Consider the following 23,712-nt stretch of genomic DNA (forward strand, 5'->3'; position numbering starts at 1 on the left):
CATTTAATCCTAGTAAAAATTCCCTGTCTTAGGTCAGTTAGGATCACCACTTTATTTTAAGAATGTGAAATGTCAGAATAATAATAGAGAGAATTATTTATTTCAGCTTCTATTTCTTTCATCACATTCCCAGTGGGTGAATGTGTTTATACTTGCGTACTATTGTTTGTACAGATGAATGTGGTACTTTCAGGCGTTTGGAAATTGCTCCCAAGGATGAACCAGACTTGTGGAGGTCTACAATTTGTTTTCTGAGGTCTTGGCTGATTTCTTTTGATTTTCCCATGATGTCAAGCAAAGAGGCACTGAGTTTGAAGGTAGGCCTTGAAATACATCCACAGGTACACCTCCAATTGACTCAAATGATGTCAATAGCCTATCAGAAGATTCTAAAGCCATGACTTCATTTTCTGGAATTTTCCAAGCTGTTTAACGGCACAGTCAACTTAGTGTATGTAAACTTCTGACCCACTGGAATTGTGATACAGTGAATTATAAGTGAAATAATCTGTCTGTAAACAATTGTTTAAAAAATGACTTGTGTCATGCACAAAGTATATGTCCTAACCGACTTGTCAAAACTATAGTTTGTTAACAAGAAATTTGTGGAGTGGTTGAAAAGTTTGTTTTAATGACTCCAACCTAAGTGTATGTAAACTTCCGACTTCAACAGTAACTTACTTGTACCTTCATGTACTTAATGTACCACTCTCTTACCTTATCATAATTGCCATGTTTTTGTTGTCATAGGTCACTTTAGACAACAATTATGTATATTTTAAAATCATCTTTTAAAATGTAATCTTTCTAATTCATTAGGCACTACAGATATACAGTATCATTGATTGAAAAAGCTATTTGCATGTGAAAATAACCTGGGATTCATTTGTTTCCACGTCATTTCAACCCAAAAAATGCTACTGTTTGTGATGACGTTGAATCAATGTGGAAAACTGATTGGATTTTTTAAAGTAATTAACGTAAGTGAATGTAGTCTTTTTTTCAACCAACTTTTAACCTAAATCCAATGACATGGAGTAATGTTTTGTTGAATTCACATTAGTTGACAGCTCATCCAAATTTTTATCAAAACTAGACGTTGAACTGACGTTTGTGCCCAGTGAGATGCTAGTTGACGAAGTACAAGATGTAAACAATAACAACATAATTTACAAGCCCAACAGCATCTTCCTTAATGGTCATGGAAGTACTGGGTGTCAGAAATACATACAGCATCACAGCACAATCTGGAGACTGGGTATTACTTTAGAATCCACCCTAATAGAGGATATTGAATGTGACCAGCTGCCATTTGAGCTGTATGCTAGAGGATACGGCCTTATATAGACACAGGTTACAACAGGTTAACAGGTTTGAAGTTGTTTGAGTAGCAGCTGCCCGGGTAACTGGGGTCACAGAGGAGATTCCTCCAGTTCAGCCCTGAAAGGAAGTGAATGCAAGTGACAGCACAGGAGTCCAAAATACATTGAGAAACACAAAGGAGTCCAAAAGTATTTCTGAATGTGTGTTATGTAGATTATTTGATAGCAGTCCATTTATTTGAGGAAAGATGGTCCTGTCTGTCCATGAATGAGTTAAAAATAAGACTAAGAATAATAGACCTAACTGATTGGATTTATATAGTGCTTTTCCAGAGCTCAAGGATCTTTACATAGTAAAACGTGAGGTAGTCTCCTTAGTTTGGCAGCTGTTGTAGTAATAGTCTTGAACACTGGGCAGCAGCTGTTTCCTCTGTGGGACACTGAATTCAACGGCTTTCACACCACGGCTGTTTAGTCCTGCAATCCACCCCCCAAACAGGACTATATCTTGAGGGAATATGGCAATGGACATTAGACAGTCATAAAAGTAAACGTAATATTTAATAATGTCGTAAGAAATATGATTGTGAAATTAAAGTGATGCTTCTTTGTTGTTTCCAAACAAGATGTGGCAGCATTAGCTTACTTTGGCCTGGTTTTTCTGTAACATGGCTGTCTCTTAGCTACATTGTATAGCAATTGTAATATCCCAGACAGAGTAGAGGGTGCCATAAACAGCCACTTGAGCTCCCCATGACCCCAGGCAATCCACGCAAAAGCCATCTTAGTCCGGCTCTCTGGGGCCCATAGACCATCACCTGTCTCACATCAGTATGTAGTGAATTTACAACCAGACACATTCTGGCTATCACCTCCCACTCTGGGATTAAGGAGGGGATAAGGAGGCCAACGGATGCAGAGATGCAACCTCAAGTCAAAACCTGCAGTGGAGACAGCCTATAGTATAAACACATTTAAAAATAACCCCACATCTCACTCCAATACCATCTGGTCAAACAAACCACGCCAAATATAACCCAGTGATGCTAATCTGAGATATATTGGCAATAAAGTTAAAATAGCAGTGGCCTGTGAGGTCCAGCAGTTGGTGCCGCTGCTGACCCATGTATACCAGGGGGGTCGATGTGGGTTTGAATCCGACCCACTGCCCTTGTGACTTGCATTCCTGTCTTTTCTCCACTGTCCAATCTGTTAAATAAAATGACAATTTCCACTCATTAAAAAAAGGAATAGTACAAGCCAAGTGGTTAACTTTGTGGATAACATTCAAATCAAATCAAATCAAATCAAATTTTATTAGTCACATACACATGGTTAGCAGATGTTAATGCGAGTGTAGCGAAATGCTTGTGCTTCTAGTTCCGACAATGCAGTAATAACCAACAGTAATCTAACCTAACAATTCCACGCTACTACCTTACACACACACACAAGTGTGAAGGGATAAAGAATATGTACATAAAGATATATGGATGAGTGGTGGTACAGAACGGCATGGCAGATGCAGTAGATGGTATAAGAGTAGGGTATATACATATGAGATGAGTACTGTAGGGTATGTAAACATAAAGTGGCATAGTTTAAAGTGGCTAGTGGTACATGTATTGCATAAAGATGGCAAGATGCAGTAGATGATATAGAGTACAGTATATACATATGAGATGGGTAATGTAGGGTATGTAAACATTGTATTAAGTGGCATTGCTTAAAGTGGCTAGTGGTACATTTTTACATAATTTCCATCAATTCCATTTTTAAAGTGGCTGGAGTTGAGTCAGTATGTTGGCAGCGGCCGCTAAATGTTAGTGGTGGCTGTTTAACAGTCTGATGGCCTTGAGATAGAAGCTGTTTTTCAGTCTCTCGTCCCTGCTTTGATGCACCTGTACTGACCTCGCCTTCTGGATGATAGCGGGGTGACAGGCAGTGGCTTGGGTGGTTGTTGTCCTTGATGATCTTTATGGCCTTCCTGTGACATCGGGTGGTGTAGGTGTCCTGGAGGGCAGGTAGTTTGCCCTGGTGATGCGTTCTGCAGACCTCACTACCCTCTGGAGAGCCTTACGGTTGTGGGGGAGCAGTTGCCGTACCAGGCGGTGATAGCCGACAGGATGCTCTCGATTGTGCATCTGTAGAAGTTTGTGAGTGCTTTTGGTGACAAGCCGAATTTCTTCAGCCTCCTGAGGTTGAAGAGGCGCTGCTGCGCCTTTTCACAACGCTGTCTGTGTGGGTGGCCCAATTCAGTTTGTCCGTGATGTGTACACCGAGGAACTTAACTTTCCACCTTCTCCACTACTGACCCTCGATGTGGATAGGGGGTGCTCCCTCTGCTGTTTCCTGAAGTCCACAATCATCTCTTTTGTTTTGTTGACGTTGAGTATGAGGTTATTTCCTGACACCACACTCGAGGGCCCTCACCTCCTCCCTGTAGGCCGTCTCGTCGTTGTGGTGTCAAGCCTACCACTGTAGTGTCATCCGCAAACTTGATGATCGGTTTTGGGGCGTGCATGGCCACGCAGTCGTGGGTGAACAGGGAGTACAGGAGAGGGCTCAGAACGCACCCTTGTGGGGCCCCAGTGTTGAGGATCAGCGGGGTGGAGATGTTGTTACCTACCCTCACCACCTGGGGGCGGCCCGTCAGGAAGTCCAGGACCCAGTTGCACAGGGCGGGGTCGAGACCCAGGGTCTCGAGCTTGATGACGAGTTTGGAGGGTACTATGGTGTTAAATGCTGAGCTGTAATCCATCTAATTGAGCAGTTCTCAATTAATCTTCTTTTAGATTCTTTAACAATCTTTTCATTCTTCAAATGTTTATGATAAACACTGGTGGCTGAATCTAAAACTATGAAACAGTACATTTCAAAAATACATTTAAATAACATTAACAGTACGGGACCAATGTGTCTGCTTAATTAGTCTTCTCATCCCATGTCATTACTTCTGGCTTTAGGATCACTTTAGAGAGTGTAATATAATGCTTGTTAGGAAGTCACAATGATTTCACATTAGTTTGGACCACAAACTCATCCACAGTCAATCCCTTCCCTTCCTGCTTCCTCTGGCAAAAAAAAGGATGTGCGGCCAATGTGTGCGTCCTACGTAATCAACTGTGTGGCCAATGTGTGCGTCCTACGTAATCAACTGTGTGACTGTGTCATCGTCTGTGTCATTGGTGCGTTCAAGATAACTGGGAATTCAGAAATATACGAGGTCAAATCATGACGTTAGTGATCTTCAGGTCGGGAATTCGGGGCTCTAGCAAGAGGCCCGAGTTGGAATTCCAAGTTGGATGACTTTTCAAAACGATTTTTCCCAGTTGGGGCTATTTTTTCCAGAGTTCCCAGTAGTCTTGAACGCACTGAAGTCGGAGATTTCCGAGTTCCAAGTTGTTTTGAATGCGGCATATTTCATCGACTGGCAGATTGCTATAACATATGATGCCGTTAGTTGATAGGTAAAGTACCTATCCAGGCGTTGTAAGATCTGGCAAGGTCTAAGCAGTGGAACATAACCCTTGATTTGATTACATTTACATTTAAGTCATTTAGCAGACGCTCTGATTAATCAGATGAGGTAGTTCAGGGCGACAACAAAATTGTGACTAACCTCTACCTGTAGCCCCTTGATCACGTATCTGACAGGGCTAAATAGATGGAAGCAGTAAGTTGGAAACACTACCTCCAACATAACAATGTAAGTGAGTGTGTGTATCAATAGTGCTGGTTTCACGTGCTTGTCGGAATTGGGCAACTGGGAATTCGTAAATCCGACATGATTGTGTTCATGCGCTATTAAAATCGGAACAATTCTTCAACCAATAGCCTAAGACTTTAGCTAGATAAATGTTTTACTAATAAAGTTAACTAGCTTGCGTAACATTGACAATGGTCATACTAGCTAAATTATACATATTGACAGGTTTGTAATTGTCAAAAACGGATTTGCTGTCATTTTTTGGTTGAAAATGTAAAAGATCAGTGGTGGAACTTCACAACTCGACTAAGTTGATTTTCTCACTTCCCCACTTGTAATTCTCACTAAGAGGGTCATTCAAGTGAAATTTCCCACTGGGAACTCATTCTGATAGCATGTACACTCGGCATAGGTCTGGGCTCCTTCAGCCAGGTAATGTGCTTGCCCAGTCACCCACTACCAAAGGTGACTGACTGCTTTGCCCTAAGTAAACAAATCAAAATAGGTGCGCTCACTTTAATTAAGGAACGTTGCGATTTCACCGGTCGTCACTAGCTCCCACAGCCATAAACCCCGCCTATTCCTACAATTTCGCATCTTAAAATGTGAACCATAACGACACTACAAACATGATGCCTAACCTTAACTTCAAATTAAGACCAAAAATCATATTTTAGTTTCAATACATTTTTACGATAGCCAATGTTGACTTTGTGGCTATGGTAACCGATTGCACCGGTGTGATAGATCCAAAATGGACGCCGGAGTAAAAACTGCACTGAGCTTTAAAAACTTCAGGAATAACAAAAGGGCAAAGAGGATGCAATCAAGAGTAGACACAGCTTCTTCGTTATAACCAGAAGAATCGTAAAACGGTTGGAAGGCTAAATGATGAATCTTCCGGTAATGACACAGAAAATTGATTGTTGACTGTAAATATAGACACATTGCATTGGCTATCCGGCTAGTATTAACTAAGCGAATGTAACCTGTCTGCCCTCCGCTTTATGATATTCACGGATGATGATGCACGATAGTGATGACTTGATAACAATGATGTGTGTTTCAGGTAATGTCAGCAGGAAGCTGTCAAAATGTTTAGCTAGCTCGCTAACATTAGCTAGTTCATTTATAGCTAATGGACTAGTTAACTAACGTTATCGAACTAGCCAGCTAACATTACCTGGCTATCTAGTTAACAACTGGAAGATGAATTACTAGCTAATTGAGCAAATGATAGCCATACCACCTCTAGTTATAACCTAGGTTCTGGTTCAAACACTTAAAAGACACACCCTCAAATTAAGTGGACACTTCTGATGACGTCTGACGAGTATACACTTGCAGGGCGAGGAAGGAATGATTTTTAAATGGAACACACTTGGCCGGAAACTCGTCACTCGTTCATCCCGCGATGATTGTGTTTTCAGCCACCCGTAGCTTGTGGGTGTTTTTATAAGCGCTACAGTCAATTATGAGTGTATGTCTACTTATATTAAATATATAATTATTAATATACGCCTACTGTATGATAGCTAGCAAATTAATTACTGTCTAGCTGGAACATATTTCTACAATTTCCAAAAGATAACCAAACAAAAACATATTTACCTTTTACGTAGTAGCAAAATGTCTAACTTATTTGCATTTGTTTTTACTTACACTTATATGCTGACTTCTCCATTGATGTTGTTTTTAAGTTTTCGTGGACTTTTCTTAGCGGATGTACAATCATAGTGAATTGAATTATGGGGAGTTTCAGGCACCGGAGTGAACACTCGCGAAGCCAACTCGAGGGCTGAGGGGCTTACATTGCAAACTTCCCTTGCTTAGCTAATCATTTGCACCACCCTCCAAGATGGCGAAGGCGATTCCCCCAAGGGCATAAGTGGACGAGGGTGTGTCTTTTGGATTGTAGCCCTAGTATTACTATTTACCCAGTGTCATGATTAGGAAATCTTGGTCACCATGGATACTAGCAGCATAATTAGATGGCTAATAGTAAGCTAGCTAGCTGATCGTTAGTCATGATATAGCCCAAAGACCAGCAGATGGCGATATTGAGTCGTTTCATCATACGTCCAAACACATTAGCTGTGTTCGACCGCACTAACCATACTATTTGTGATGTAAATTGAGTATGTAGTATACTTATTGGTCATAGTATGGATAGTTAGTATGCCAAAAGTTCCTGGATGTTGTACTACATTCTACAAAATACGAAGAATTCACTCAGAGGACACTTTCTGTACTTTTAAGGCCCATAACGCAATTCTTCAGAAAATGGGCGTGGCTTCACACCATTTTCAGATTTGACGAATAAATTGTCTAGCTAGTAATTTGTTATGCTAACAAGCTAGCAAGTGGTTGCATAGCAAGACAATCAACTTCCGGTAGACAGGCGTAGCGCTAGTATGCTCAACTGAAAGGATACCGTTCATTTACGGTATACTAAAATGAACTAATAGTTAGTATGGGTATTCGAACACAGCTATTGTCTTCAGCTGGCAATACACTTGTATCCCCCATGAACCGGTTCGTACCTAAAACATTCTCCATTCAGGCTGCAAATGTGACAATTTCCTCCTTACTGTGGCAAGAAAAAGTATGTAACATTTGATCTTCATCTAGGTCACAACAATAGACAAACACTGAACGTTTGACATCCCTAGTAGTATTCATAGTAGTACAACATATGTACACAATATGCAGTGGTGGGAAAAGTACCCAATTGTCATACTTGGGTAAAAGTAAAGATACATAATAGAAAATGACTCAAATGAAAGTCACCCAGTAGAATACTATACTGAACAAAAATAGAAATGCATCATCTAAAGTGTTGATCCCATGTTTCAGGAACTGAAATAAAAGATCCCAGAAATTTTCCATACGCACAAAAAGCTTATTTCTCTAAAATGTTGTGCACAAATTTGTTTGTGTCCCTTTTAGTGGGCATTTCTCCTTTGCCAAGATAATCCATCCACCTGACAGGTGTGGCATATCAAGAAGCTAACTAAACAGCATGGTCATTACACAGGTGCACCTTGTGCTGGGGACAATAGACCACTCTAAAATGTGCAGTTTTGTGAAACAACACAATGCCACAGATGTCTCATGTTTTGAGTGGGGGTTATGGTATGGGCAGGCATAAGTGTGCAATTGGCATGTTGACTGCAAGAATGTCCGCCAGAGCTGTTGCCAGAGAATGTTATGTTTATTTCTCTACCATAAGCCCTCGTTTTAGAGACATGGTACGTCCAACCGGTACATCCAACCGGCATCACAAGCGCAGACCACGTGTAACCATACCAGCCCAGGACCTCCACATCCAGCTTCTTCACCTGCAGATTCGTCTGAGACCAGCCATCCGGACAGCTGATGAAACTGATGCATATTTTTGTCTGTAATAAAAACCTTTTGTGTGGAAATACTCATTCTGGTTGGCTGGGCTGACTCTCCAGTGGGTGGGCCTATGGCCTCCCAGGCCCACCCATGGCTGCATCCCTGCCCAGTCATGGGAAATCCATAGATTAGGGCCAAATTTATTTAAATTGACTGATTTCCTTTTATGAACTGTGAAATTGTTGCATGTTGCATTTATATTTGTTCAGTATATTTGAGTGAGTCTAAAAGTATCTGCTTTTAAATATCAAAAGTAATAGTAAATGCTCAAATATACTTAAGTATCAAAATTATAAATATAAAAATAATAAATCATTTCGAATTCTTCATATTAAGCAAACCAGAAAGCACGATTTTCTTGTTCTTTTTGGTATTTGGAATTTTATTATGATCCTCATTAGCTGTTGCAAAAGCAGTAGCTACTCTTTCTGGGGTCCACACAAAACATGAAACATGACATAGTACAGAACATTAATAGAACATAAATGTTATTTGAATTTATAGATAACCATGGGCACACTCCAACACTCAGACATCATTTACAAACATAGCATTTGTGTTTAGTGAGTCCTCCAGATCAGAGGCAGTAGATGACCAGGGATGTTCTCTTGATAAGTGTGCGAATTGGACCATTTTCCTGTTTGAAAATAATATATTTTCTTTTGGAATGTAGTGGAGTAAAGGTTGCCAAAAATGTAAAAAGTACAGAAACCACCAAAAAATTCCTTCAAATTATGTATAAATATAAAGTGGATAGTGTCCTGGTCATGTAGTTGAATAAATGGCGTATAATTCATGATTGGTGTCCATTTGTTGCTATGATTTCAACATTTGTATACATCTGCAATGACTAGCTTGCTGTTTTCTCACATTAAGGGTTGCCCTAGTCACATTTCCACACCAAATAGTTGGTGCAATACACATAAAGCATTGTAAAATTCCTTTATGTGTCCTTAAACTGATGAGGTTGCTGTAAACTTGTGGCAGACTTGTTTATTGTGACACCCTATGGGGCTATTCTTTCCCTTGGTATCTTCCCTAATAGTAGATCTTGAATTAGATTTCTCCATAAACATGGAGAGCAGGGGTCAGAGTCTGAAGTACACAATAACACATAGCTGGAGAACATTGAGATGCTAACTGTTTGGTCAACAATTGATATGTTATTAATTCATCAACCTGTCTGGGGAGTGGAAACTGTGGATGAAGGCTTCGGTTTATACCTAAGCTATACCTAACTAGTTACAACATTTTTACACTGACTTGGAAACTGAAATGTTGATTGAAATGCATTCGTCCAGTCCACACAAGACCAATAGATAACAATACTTTATTTTGTTCTACTTTCAGGAGGTGAAGTAGTGAGTGGAGCCTCTCTCCCGCCAACAGCCTAGCATGGACAACTTCTTCAAGGCTGCTGTATGTGACCTGGACAAGCTTCTGGATGACTTTGAGCTCAATACAGGTTAGACGTGGATACTATGAAAAACCCCATTGATAGCATGTATTTATTTGTATTTTCTGTATGTGGGTTGGGAGGGTGTGGTGTTAAAGCTGCAATATGTAACTTTTTGGACGACCTGACCAACTTTACATAGAAATGTGAGTTATAAATATGTCATTCACATTGAAAGCAAGTCTAAGAAGCGGTAGATCTGTTCTATGTGCGCTATTTCTATGCTTCCCGTTCTTAAGTTTAGTTTTTGCGTCTTTTACTTTGGGTTTTGTACACCAGCTTCAAACAGCTGAAAATACAGTATTTCTGGGTATTGAAAATATATTTCACAGCGGTTTAGATGATACAATGATTCTCTACGCTAAACATGGCTTGTTTTGTCATATGAAATGAAATAAGGCGAACTATTAGAATTTTAACAACCAGGAAATGGTGGAGCGAATTCTGCATATTGCACCTTTAACTGAAAAATTAATATTGTTTTTAAACTAGTTGATACTTGTACATGTGGTGCACATTGTACTTTGTAGTTGCTAACTTAAAACGTGTTGCTCACATATTCTGCCGAGATATTAACGACAGAATTGTTTAACGGATAATTCTCTCTTTCCCTCCCGACCAGATGAGCACAACTACAGATCAGTCTCTTTGTCACCTCCCGCGTATCCCGGCCACTCTCTGGGACCCCAGGGTTCCCTTCCGGAAACCTCCACAGTTCCAGTTCCACACTCTCTCTTTGACCTAAACTCCCTGCACTATGGCACTGCCCCCAGCTGCCCCGACTGTCCCAGCCCCAGTCCTGGGGATTGCGAGGCCAAGGGACGGCCTCTCACGGGGGTTGACCTGCTCTCCTCTGTGGACGGCCGGGGGGCTGCTAAGAGCTGTGCGCCACCCTTCCCCAAGCGGGCCCTGAAGCCTGTGTGTGACCTGGTCAGTGACACAGGCTCAGCTCACCTCCTCCTCCGGGTCAACAGCCACGACGCCTTCACTGAGCTGGATGTGGTGGAGAGACAGCTGGAGGAGCTTCTGGTGGACTTCACCAGCCCCGTGGTGGCGCTGCCTGAGGACTCCTCAGCAGGTCTGGTTCCCGGCCGTGGGAGGACTGAGGGGAGGGAGGCTCTTGCCGGGGGAGGGGAGGGGCTGCTGGGGCTGGACTCTGGTGGTTACTCTGCCTCTCTCAGTCTGCTGGATGTGATTCTCCCTGCTGCTGTGGAGAGGCCCCCCTCACTGAGGAACTCTGAGTCTGGAGAGACAGAGGAAGAGAGAGACAGAGAGGGAGAGGCGACAGAGGTGGCCTTCGTCAACCAACACCTCAAAATCACACCAGCCCACCAGGACCAGGCTAGTGTCCCACCTGTTGCCATAGACACCAAGAAAGAGGACACTCCCACGTGTGATATCGACACAGAGGCCAGGGAGGAGGGTGAGGGGTTTTTGGAGCCCTCTGAGCTGACTGAAGCAGAGAGCTCTGGGAGCTGCACTGGACAGGAACCTAACCCTGAGGACGGCAGTGGTGGTGTGGCCGAGAGCCCATCAGCAGAGACAGAGCTTTCGCTGTCCTGCCTGCCCATGGGCGTGTCCATGTGTGGGGCCCTGGTGGCCTCCAAGAACCCTGAGGAAGCCATGGGAGGGGGGGAAGGGGTGGTTGGCCTAACTGAGACCTTAGAGGCAGAGTCCCTGTCTGCTTTTGAAGTCCAGGAGGAAGTTACTCTCCCAGAGAACCCTGAGACTGTGGGGGACTGTACCAACCCTGATGCTGCCCCTGACAACAAACCTGTCCAGTCACCTAACACACAGAGCCCAGAGACAACCACCATGCCTTTCCTCCTGGCAGTCTCGGCTCCCGCTGTCTCCCAGCGGCCACTGGAGGTCAGCTTCTCCCTAGTGGAAAAGCAGCCAGTCCCAGGGGCTCCACAGCGCCCAGCCTCCCCTCCCTCAGAGCCCAGCCCCAACCCAATGGACCCACCTGCGTTTGGGTTTGAGTACCTACCAGAGAGCGACCAGGCCGGGCTGCTGGTGACAGATGAGGAGCTGGACGCCTTCCTCCGGGGGGAGACCCAGGGCCAGGAGGACCACGGGGTCCCTGACTGCGGGAGGCCCAAGGAGAACCTCCAGGATGAGGGCTTCTCCGAGCTCAACGGGAATCTGGAGGAGCGGCTTGTGGAGGAGGAGCTGCGGAGCTGCAGCCGGAGCCTAGGGGAGGGGCTGGAGAGGCTGGCCTCCCGGGAGAGTGACAGGACCTTGTCTGCAGAGGGGAACGTAGGTCGAGCTCTCTCCGCTCCCTCCCAGGACCCCGCCAGCCCCAGCCACAAAGACTCCAGCCCCTGTAGTCCCAGTAACCTCGCACCACCCTACTACGGAGGGGCCCGACCCAAACAGCTGCACTGTCAAGCACCCAGAGCACCTCCAGCAGCGGCGGAGGACCAAGGGCCCAGTAGCCCCACAGACCGCACTGACACTGGGGAAGAGGTGGACCAGAGCCCCTCTCCTCCCAGCCCCAACCCTGCCGAGGACCCCTCTAACCAAGGTGTACCCTGTCCAGGTTACTCCCCGCCTGAGCGCTATGTGAGCAGTGTGGGGTACGACAAACTGTCGGAGCCCCCACCCTACCCTGGCGAGCCTGCTGGAGAGGGGAGCGGGTCCTCAGAGGGGAGGGAGGTGGAGGATGAAGATGGGCTGGGGTGCAAGCAGCCCCCCTGGGTGCCGGATTCGGAGGCACCCAACTGTATGAACTGCTGGCAGAAGTTCACCTTCACCAGGAGGAGGCACCACTGCCGGGCCTGTGGGAAGGTACGTACCTAAATCTGGCCATGAAGGGACTTTCTTTACCTTCATTTCTAGGGTCATCTTTTGCACTGTTGTTGATAACATATTTGGTGTTTTGAAGATATTCATTTTATTGACATTAGGTGTTAGTAGCTAAATATACTTTTACATAGTAACACATAATAAAGAGCTCTAACATACACTGAACTAAAATATAAATGCAACATGCAGTTCCACACTCTCTCCTTGACCTAAACTCCCTGTACTATGACACTGCCCCCAGCTTCCCGACTGCCCCAGCCCCAGTCCTGGTCCCATGTTTCTTGAGATTAAATAAAAGATCCCAGAAATGTTTTATACACACAAAAAGCTTGGTGCACAAATTTGTTTGCATTTCTCCTTTGCAAGATAATCCATCCACCTGACAGGCATGGCATATCAAGAAGCTGATTAAACAGCATGATCATTACACAGGTGCACCTTGTGCTGGGGACAATGAAAGTCCACTCTAAAATGTGCAGTTTTGTCAAACAACACATTGCCACAGTTGTCTCAAGGTTTGAGTGGGGGTTATGGCATGGGCAGGCATAAGCTACGGACAACGAACACAATTGCATTTTATCAATGGCAATTTGAATGCACATAGATACCGTGACAAGTTCCTGAGGCCCATTGTCGTGCCATTCATCTGCCGCCATCACCTCAAATTTCAGCATGATAATGCAAAGCCCCATGTCGCAAGGATCTGTACACAATTCCTGGGAGCTGAAAATGTCCCTGTTCTTCCATGGCCTGCATAGTCACCAGACATGTCGCCCATTGAGCATGTTTGGCATGCTCTGGATCGACGTGTACAACAGTGTGTTCCAGTTCCCGCCAATATCCAGCAACTTCGCACAGCCATTGAAGAGGAGTGCGACAACGCATTTCCACTGCTCCGGAGTCCAATGGTGGCGAGCTTTACACCACTCCAGCCGACGCTTGCCATTGCGCATAGTCATCTTTGGCTTGTGTCCGGCTGCTTGGCCATTGAAACCCAATTCATGAAGCTCCCAACGAACAGTTATTGTGCTGATGTTGCTTCCAGAGGCAGTTTGGAACTCGGTAGTGAGTGTTGTAACCGAGGACAGACAATTTTACGAGCTTCAGCACTCGGCGGTCCCGTTCTGTGAGCTTGTGTGGCCGATCCACAACAACCAGGATCGTGGTGTTACCCTGTGAAGGAGGAAGATCCGTGAGGAAATCCACCGATAGGTGCAACCACGGCCGTTGTGGAACGGGTAAGGGCTGTAACTTCCCTCTGGGCAGGTGCCTAGGGGCCTTGCACTGGGCGCATACCGAGCAGGAGGAAACATAAACCCTCACGTCCTTGGCCAAGGTGGACCACCAGTACTTCCCACTAAGAAAACGCACCGTCCAACCGATGCCATTATGACCAGAGGAGGGTGGCGTGTGGGCCCAATAGATCAAACGGTCGCGGACAGCAGACGGAACGTACAGACGCCCAGCTGGACACTGGGGAGGAGTGGGCTCTGTACGTAACGCCCGCTCGATGTCCGCGTCCAGCTCCCACACCACTGGTGCCACCAGGCAAGAGGCCGGAAGTATGGGAGTGTGATCCATGGACCGCTCCTCTGTGTCATACATCCGGGACAGTGCATCTGCCTTAGCGTTCTGGGAACCTAGTCTGTTAGACAGGGTGAAAACAAAACGGGTAAAGAACATGGCCCACCTTGCATGGCGAGGGTTCAGTCTCCTCGCCGCCCGGATGTACTCCAGATTGCGGTGGTCAGTCCAGATGAGCAAAGGGTGTTTAGCCTCCTCAAGCCAATGTCTCCACGCCTTCAGAGCCTTGACAACAGCCAACAGCTCCCGGTCCCCCACATCATAGTTCCGCTCCGCCGGGCTGAGCCTTCGAAAAGAAAGCACAGGGGCGGAACTTTGGTGGCGTACACGAGCGCTGAGAGAGCACGGCTCCTATCCCAGCCTCGGACACGTCCACCTCCACTATGAACGCCAAAGAGGGATCCGGATGAGCCAGCACGGGAGCCGAGGTAAACAGAGCCTTCAGGTGACCAAAAGCTCTGTCCGCCTCAGCCGACCACTGCAGTCGCACCGGTCCCCCCTTCAGCAGTGAGGTAATGGGAGCCGCTACCTGACCAAACCCTAGAAACCGCTGCACTTCCTTTACCGTGGTGGGAGTCGGCCAATTACGCACGGCTGAAATGCGGTCACTCTCCATCTCCACCCTTGAAGTGGAAATGCGGTACCCTAGGAAGGAGACGGACTGTTGGAAGAACAGACATTTCTCATCCTTGACGTACAGGTCATGCTCCAACAGTCAACCAAGCACCCTGCGCACCAGGGACACATGCTTGGCGCGTGTAGCGGAGTATATCAGAATGTCGTCGATATACACCACCACCACCATCTCGGAAAATCTTGTCTACAAATGCCTGGAAGACTGACGGAGAATTCATCAACCCGTACGGCATGACGAGGTACTCATAGTGCCCTGAGGTTGTACTAAATGCCGTCTTCCACTCGTCCTCCTCCCGGATATGCACCAGGTTGTAAGCGCTCCTGAGATCCAATTTTGTGAAGAAGCGCGGTGCATTGACTCTATCGCACTGGCTATGAGAGGCAGCGGGTAGCTGTACCTCACAGTGATTTGGTTGATACCTCGATAGTCAATGCACAGGCGCAGACCTCCCTCCTTCTTCTTCACAAAAACTTGAGGAGGCAGGTGAAGTGGAGGGCCGAATGTACCCCTGCCCCAGGGATTCGGAGACATATGTTTCCATAGCCGCCGTCTCCTCCTGTGACAGGGGATACACGTGACTCCTGGGAAGTGCTGCGTCTACCAGGAGATTTATCGCACAATCCCCCCGTCGATGTGGTGGTAATTGAGTCGCCTTCCTCTTACAGAAGGCGAGAGCCAAATCGGCATATGGTGGAGACCTGGTCTGGACTTTCCACCGTAGTAGCACCGACGGAAACCCCTAAACACCTCCCGAGCACTTTCGTGACCACCCCTTGAGAGCCCTCTGTTGCCACGAAATAGTGGTGTCATGACAGGCCAACCAGGGTATGCCCAGCACCACGGGAAACGCAGGAGAATCAATAGGGGAAAAATGAATTCTCTCCTTGTGACCCTCCTGCGTCACCATGCCCAGTGGAGCGGTGGCCTCCCTAATTAGCCCTGACCCTAATGGTCGACTATCTAGGGCGTGCACAGGGAAGGGCATATCCACAGGAATTATGGGCAAATGCTCTGTCAATCAAATTCCCAGCTGCGCCTGAATCTACGAGCGCCTTATTCTGGGAATGCGGGGAAAACTTAGGAAAATGTATAAATAAAAACATGTGAGCAACAGGGAGCTCTCAGTGAGCCTGGTGCCGACTCACCTGGGGTGACACAAGAGTGCCCTGCCTGCTGTCTCGACTTCCAGAGGAACCTCCCCAGCACCGACCAGCAGTGTGCCCTCTGCGGCCACAGATGGTACAGAGAACGGCCCCTCCTCCGGTCGCCCTAAGCGCAGCACCTCCCAGCTCCATGGGCATCGGAGCGGTGGTGCTGGGGGATGGGACTGACAGGCCCCGATCCAGACGTCCGCGGGTAGCCAGCAGGTTATCCAGCCGGATGGACAGGTCCACCAGCTCGTCAAACGTCAGAGTGGTATCCCTGCAGGCCAACTCCCGACGGACATCCTCGCGCAGACTGCACCAGTAGTGATCGATCAGGGCCCTGTCGTTCCATCCCGCGCTTGTGGCCAGGGTCCGGAAGTCCAATGCGAACTCCTGTGCGCTCCTCGTCCCCTGCCTCAAGTGGAACAGACGTTCACCCGCCGCTCTACCCTCAGGGTGGTCGAAAACGGGTGGTTGAGAACTGTCCGAAAGCGACGGGTGAACTCCGCGTAATGGTCCAACACCGCTTCTCCTTCCCCCCATACGGCGTTGGCCCACTCCAGGGCTTTCCCTGAGAGACAGGAGACGAGGGCGGACACGCTGTCACGTCCCGAAGGAGCCGGGTGGACGGTCGCCAGGTAGAGTTCCAGCTGGAGTAGGAATCCCTAGCATCCGGCAGCTGTCCCATCATACTCCGGGTGAAGGAGGGGTGAACGGTGGTGGCTGTTATAGTGGTGCCTGGGAGGCGCTGGCAGAACTACTCTTCTCTCCCATCGGTCCATCGTCTGCAGCACGCGATCCATGGCAGTGCCGAGATGTTGCAACATGGTGCTGCTGGACGCGCTCCAAGACCGCCAAAGGGGGGTTGTCTGCTCCTGCTGACTCCATTTAGAGGTGCGTGTTTCTGTAATGGCCTGGGTGTAGCTGGTGCAGAGGAGTCAGGCGCAGGACAGCAGAGATGAGTAATAAAAGTAACTTTACTCAAAATTACCAAATACATGTAGTAATACCAAGCCCACACAAAAGGACCGAAATACAATAAAGCAAACACGCACAAAAACCATGGGGAAAACAGAGGATTAAATAATGAACATGTAATTGGGGAATTGAAACCAGGTGCGTAAAACAAAGACAAAACAAATGGAAAATGAAAAGTGGATTGGCGATGGCTAGAAGGCCGGTGACGTCGACCGCCAAACGCCGCCCGAACAAGGAGAGGGACCGACTTCGGAAGAAGTCGTGACAAAACCAACAGTCTTAGGTTGCTATTATGAAAAAAAAATTCAACAATGTAAGTACTGTTTTCATTTTGACTTTTGCTTTCAAAAGCAGCTCAAACATAGAACATGTATGAATGAACTATAGCCATTGAATTCTACCGTGCTGATATACCGTACTTTATAGGGAAATAATGCACGCTCTAGAATGCTCTTCAAGCCAATCAGATATGAGTATTCAACAATGCCATGGTACTGTATAAAGAGTACTAGTCTAATGTAATTTACAACCTCCTTCTCTTCTTAATTGCTGCACAATCAATTATATAAATTATTCCTTTAATTTACTGCTTTTCTTTATGCTAGGGCAAGACGTGGGTTACACACTTAACATTGCATGAATAACTTCATGTAGATTGCGTGTACGTATAGTGGTGTGTTGCAGTAGTGTTTGTCTCCTGCCTGATGGTTGTCCTCCCACCCGTGACGCAGGTGTACTGTGCCATCTGCTGCAACAGGAGATGCAAGCTCAAGTACCTGGACAAGGAGGCCCGGGTGTGTGTCGTCTGCTTCGAGACCGTACACAGAGGTAAGACCCAAGGTTTGAGTGTGTTTTCGTCTAGAAGATCATACATATGTTTAAGAATGTATGTGTTGTCTGCTATTATACAGTGATGTGTGTGTGCGCACATCCATTTTCTTCCAAGATACTAATCACACACCACCATCCGATGCGTGCACCTCAGCTGACTGCTCTGAATGACTCTGTATTGTCAGGCTCCTTTTCTCAGAACAACATGAACAAAGACTCTGATGTCTGAAGAACACAGTCTTCACAGCCTAGTGTCTGTTGCTGTAGTGTAGTTAGTAGGCCTCAGCTCTGCTCAGCCTTGGGCGCTTAAGGGAGCTCTGTTGTCAGTGAATGATGCAGGGAAAGGAACCCAGTTGTTGTTGACTCTGAACTGCTAGCCCTATAAGGTGACTTTCATTCATCTTTAAACTGTTTCAACTTGGAGTTGTCATTAACAGACCATGTCTGGAGTTGTCATTAATATTAACAGACCATGTCTGGAGTTGTCATTAACAGACCATGTCTGGAGTTGTCATTAACAGATCATGTCTGGAGTTGTCATTAACAGATCATGTCTGGAGTTGTCATTAACAGATCATGTCTGGAGTTGTCATTAACAGACCATGTCTGGAGTTGTCATTAACAGACATGGTCTGTTACATGCTGACCACACCGCTCGCGTCACATGCGCGAGAGTTACAAAAATATATTTAAACATACATGTTATTCAATTATTGCACCCACACTGCTCGCGCGCGCCAACGAGAGTCTGCCTTGCCAAGCACTAAAATAGAAGTCAGTTCTATTTGTGATGCTGAACTCGGTGCAGGTACTGCCTCACCCATCTCCTCATTGGTTTATAGAAGCAGATACCCATGTGCCATCTCCTCATTGGTTATACCCACGTGGGTGATTGAAAGATTAACTGAGTTTGGTCGGTCGTCGTGGTAACTACGAAAGTTAAATGCCAATCGTCATATAAAGTCCAAAGATGAAAAAGCCTGGAAGGAGGAGAGATGACTAGAAACGATTCGGTTAACCGTTTTATGTGTGAATTAATTGTTGGCGTAGAGGACCTTGTGCATTTCAGGTAAAATAACAACTCTACGTTTATATCCCAGGACAAATTAGCTAGCAACTGCAAGCTAGCTAGCTAAATTGCCATAAATATTTAATGCTTTTCGACCTGTCCCCAAATTAATATAATTGGTTCAGAGTTTGTTTTGATATTTCAACCTGCGTGTCGTGATCGCGTTTGGTGTGGGGGGACAAAATCAATTTGCGCACGATGGCGCACGTGTGCGGCCGGTTTGGGTACGGTGTTAGAAGAGTTGCTTTATAAAGGTTAATTATATCTAGAGCAACACATGACTGATGAATAGCCCTGTTTTTTAGCTGGAAGTTGTTGTGCTTGTTTGTGGCTTTGTCACAGTGTAGCAAACGTCACTAGCCGTGAAATGCTTCCTTCCTCCGTCCTTGTTTTCTCAATTTATCTCAAAGCTCATTGGTGGAGAGGACCCAATGTCCCTCTCTTGGACCTCCTCTAATTGGCTTTCCGAGGAATTGAGGAAGCAAGGACTTAACAGCTAGTGAAGTTTTCAGACACAGCCTAAGAATGGCCAGGGATCTTCATTGAAGTTACATGTGCATTGTAATCTCAAGGCTAAAACGGCTACCTTGTATCAGAGAGCCTAGTGCCTAAAGTGCTTTCTTACACAGCCTGCGTGAAACTGTTCACTTTGTTTGAGTGTGTGTGTGTGGGACTGCGTAAAAACTTAAGACCAGGTTGTGTAAGAGTATGTGTGATTGCGTTTTCTTGTGTGTGTGTGTGTGTGTGTACGTGTGTGTGTGCGCGCGCCCCTGTCTCTCTGTGTGTTTGCTTTCTCCAATCTCCTGTCGTCTCCTGCCCTCCTGCTCTCCTGATCAACGACTCTAGCCTTCACTGGGAGACTGAGCTGCTATAGAAACAAAATGGCTAGAACCTCCATCCCCATTGAAAACAATGCTTTTCTATGTGCTCGCAGATCACTACTAACCAGTGATATACGTTGCTCTGTGCTGTTATTGGTGAGTGGAGATAAATGATGTGGAATAGAAAAGCGTTTTTGTTCTTTGCATTCCTTCTCTATGGTTCTGCTTCCCTGGTCAGGTGATGAAGGACTTTATCCTCTCCAGAGACAGAGCTGAGGTTAGAGTCAGGACAATATGACTGGTGCAGAGAGGATGGGGAGAGAGAGAGGAGGGGGAGAGAGAGGTTGGGGGAGAGAGAGGATGGGGGGAGAAAGAGGATGGGGGGAGAGAGGAGGTGGAGAGAGAGGATGGGGGGAGAGAGGATGGGGGGAGAAAGAGGAGGGGGAGAAAGACCTAAGTAGTTATGGCTGAGAGGAGTCAGGACGTTGGTGTGTGTCCTTGACTGTGAGTGTGGGACTGGAGCCACCTGACGCAGTGAGAGTGTGATGCGCGCACACACACACACACAGCACCTTGACTCCCTTTCTGGCACAGACACACATACTCCGAGCTTCTCTGCGGTCCAGGGACAGGCTGGTGTGACTATTCTATTCTCGGCTCCTTGTCTGCTGTGTGAGTGTGGTAGAGATTGCGTGTGAAGGAGAGAGGGGGCCGTCTACTTTGCTTGGGCCTGTGAGTGCTGGGACAGAGTGATGTGATGCTCCCTCCCTCCCTCCCTCCCTCCCTCCCTCCCTCCCTCCCTCCATTGCTCTCATCAGTATGGGGAGCAGCCTGTGAGGCTCTCAGTACACCCCCCTGCCTGCCTGGAGTCTGTGGCTAATGCAGCTAACAGCCCAGTGGGGCTAACAGAGCTAGCTTCAGTCACTAGCATTTACTGTAACAAGGCTAATATAGTTAGCTTCAGCTAATACAGACAATTTACATTCAGCTAACTGGGGCTAGCGTCAGTAAGGCTAAGTAGGTTAGCGTGACCAAGGGGACTGTCTTAGCTGGGAGTTTGGAGATGTGAAGACGAGGAAAAGGTAAGATGGGAACGGACTTTTGTAAAAGAGAAGGAGAAGCTTGATGCTCTAGCTCATACTGGTTTATCTGTTACCATCTCATTCTCTCTCATACTGGTTTATCTGTTACCATCTCATTCTCTCTCATACTGGTTTATCTGTTACCATGAAAAGACAGGAGCATGACACTGAAGGGAAAATAGCCAAAAATAAAGATGGTCTATTGAATTCTGCCGCCAAAATACCCTGCCCAGAGAACCGATGAAATACATAGAAGAGAGAAAGAAGAGGAGAGGGTGAAATATATGAGAGAGAGAGAAGAGGAGAGGGGTGAAATATAGAGAGAGAAAAGAAATATGCAGAAGCTTACGGATGAGATGTATGAGGTGATTGCCCGCAAATATAATATTCAACATTTTTGATTTATGTAGACAAGAAAGTATAACTATGTATAATAAGAGTTATTGAGACTGAAGCAAGGGCATGAAGGATCTTGAATCTATGCGTCGTTTTATATCTCCCTCATTAATCAATGAGAGAAGAAAGAGCCCTGAGAAGAGCACGATGGAATCGGGTACGAAAATACAAAAACATCTATCTTCCTCAACTGTACATTTGCAATCTGTGATGAGGCAACGAGTTTTGACATCCAACATGCACGTGGTGGTCATGACAATGAAACTGAGTATAGAGGTGAACTTTCCTAGTTATGCTATTTTATTATTTATTCCTTCGCCGGATTTTGAGTCCTTCATAGATATTGGAGCTCAAGAAGCAGCAGCAAGGACGCACAGGGGTTTGCCGAGCAAGAACTCATCTCACCGGCCCGAACGCAGAGAAAGAGAGAAGAGAAGAGGTGTAATATACAGACGGCCAGCACTCGACATATAGTTTGGGGCAATTAGAGCGAGGTAAACGGGTGCATTGGTTGTCAATCATTGGATTAGAAGCAGACCTTTCCACATCCATTCTGAATATACTCCAATGAAAGAGACATAACTCACCATTATCCAATGTTACCATAAGTCATTTAAGAACAGAAAATGACCGGAGAGAAGTTTTCAGAACATCTTTCCCATAATACAGGGTTGTTTGATTTGAATTTTATTATCAACCAGTCACATTTGGAGTATCAGTCACATAGAATATGTGTTGGTAAATAGTTTGTTAGCTATCTTTTACAGGAGAGAGGGATGAAAATTGAACTGTAGTCTCTGCAATGCTTGTTTGAAGAAAAGACAGAATGACTTGAAAAGAAAGAGTATCAATCTATCTCAATTATCGAGAGGAGACATCGAGGCAGAATGGCTGCACAAAGGCAAAATGGGCACATATTTTAAAACATGTGAATGAGCTTTTCTTATAAATTATCGACTTGAGAGAACCATTTCAAAGTAAAAACCTTGATGAGATGAGTATTAAAGTTGTTAGAGGAGATTGTAAGAGGGGCTTTCAATATTTAGAGAATCTCAAACCGGGGTGGAAATATAGAGAGAGCAGGAGCAATAAAAAGTAGCGGAGTTGATATCAAGGAATGTGAGTATGACCTAATGGGGGAGGAGAGAAGAAGTGCTGACTGGGCTCTGGACTGCATTATAGTGATGTAACGTCATATGATCTTTATAACCTGGTTGGACTGGCCCGAGCTAACAGCTCGTCAGGCTTCCTGTACAACACACAAACACACACATGGACACATCACATACACCTGGACACACACACAAACAACACTGGAACACGAAGTCACACACACACCTACATATTGGAATACACACACCACACACAACATATAAAAAGAGCACTCTTCAACAAAAGAGAGAGACAGAGGAAGACGAGTTTGAAGAGTTTCACCTTTGATCTCAGACAGACAGAATTGACACAGCATAACAACGCCAGCAGTCAGTGTCCTTCACCAAGCTGAGGCAGACTCAACAAGCCCATACAGACTAAACACAGACATGAACTCGAAATACATTCAGTGTGTGTGTTTAATGTTTATGCGTGTGTGTATGCTAGCAGCATGCATGCATGCTCGTGTGTGTGTTGTGTGTGTGTGTGTTGTGTGGTGTGTGTGTGTGTGTGTGTGGTGTGTGTGTGTGTGTGTGTGTTTGGTGTGTGTGTTGTGTGTGTGTGTGTGTGTGTGTGTGGTGTGTGTGTGTGTGAGACATCAGGCAGGCAAGTTCTCCATGTTTCGCACCACAACAACAAACAGAGAATGAGATGGTAACAGATAAAGAAGCCAGATATGAGAGAATGAGATGTAACAGATAAACCAGTATGAGAGAATGAGATGGTAACCAGATAAAACCAGTATGAGAGAATGGAGATGGTAACAGATAAACCAGTATGAGAGAATGAGATGGTAACCAGATTTAAAAGTATGGAAGAGAAGAATGAGATGTAACAGAATAAACCAGTATGAGAAGAATGAGAATGGTAACAGATATAAACCAGTATGAGAGAATGAGATGTAACAGATAAACCAGTATGAGAGAGAATGAGATGGTAACAGATAAACCAGTATGAGAGAGATGAGATGTAACAGATAAACCAGTATGAGAGAGAAATGAGATGTAACAGATAAACCAGTATGAGAGAATGAGATGTAACAGAACAGATAGAACGCAGTATGAGAGAGAAGAGATGGTAACAGATAAACCAGTATGAGAGAATGAGATGGTAACAGATAAACCAGTATGAAGAGAATGAGATGGTAACAGATAAAAACCAGTAAATGGAGAGAATGAGATGTAACAGATAAACCAGTATGAGAGAGAATGAAGATGTAACAGATAAACACCAGTATGAGAGAGAATGAGATGGTAACAGATAAACGCAGTATGAGAGAATGAATGTACACCCGATAACCAGTATGAGAGAGATGAGATT

General features: G+C 45.6%; 1 protein-coding gene across 3 annotated transcripts in view; it reads left to right on the forward strand.

Moving 5' to 3' along the window:
- The first annotated feature begins 5,610 nt into the window (after nt 1-5,610).
- LOC111961843 (zinc finger FYVE domain-containing protein 16) overlaps nt 5,611-23,712 on the forward strand; it is a 41,939-nt gene continuing 23,837 nt past the window's right edge. For all 3 annotated transcript variants that reach the window (XM_023984422.2, XM_023984423.2, XM_023984425.2), the window contains exons 1-4: nt 5,611-5,934; nt 9,784-9,898; nt 10,512-12,679; nt 17,773-17,869. In XM_023984422.2, coding sequence (XP_023840190.1) covers nt 9,829-9,898; nt 10,512-12,679; nt 17,773-17,869 — 2,335 coding nt within the window. In that variant the 5' untranslated portion in view covers nt 5,611-5,934; nt 9,784-9,828. The remainder of the gene's footprint in view (nt 5,935-9,783; nt 9,899-10,511; nt 12,680-17,772; nt 17,870-23,712) is intronic.

The sequence above is a fragment of the Salvelinus sp. IW2-2015 genome, linkage group LG4q.1:29 (assembly GCF_002910315.2).
Source record: "Salvelinus sp. IW2-2015 linkage group LG4q.1:29, ASM291031v2, whole genome shotgun sequence".
NCBI lineage: Eukaryota > Metazoa > Chordata > Actinopteri > Salmoniformes > Salmonidae > Salvelinus > Salvelinus sp. IW2-2015.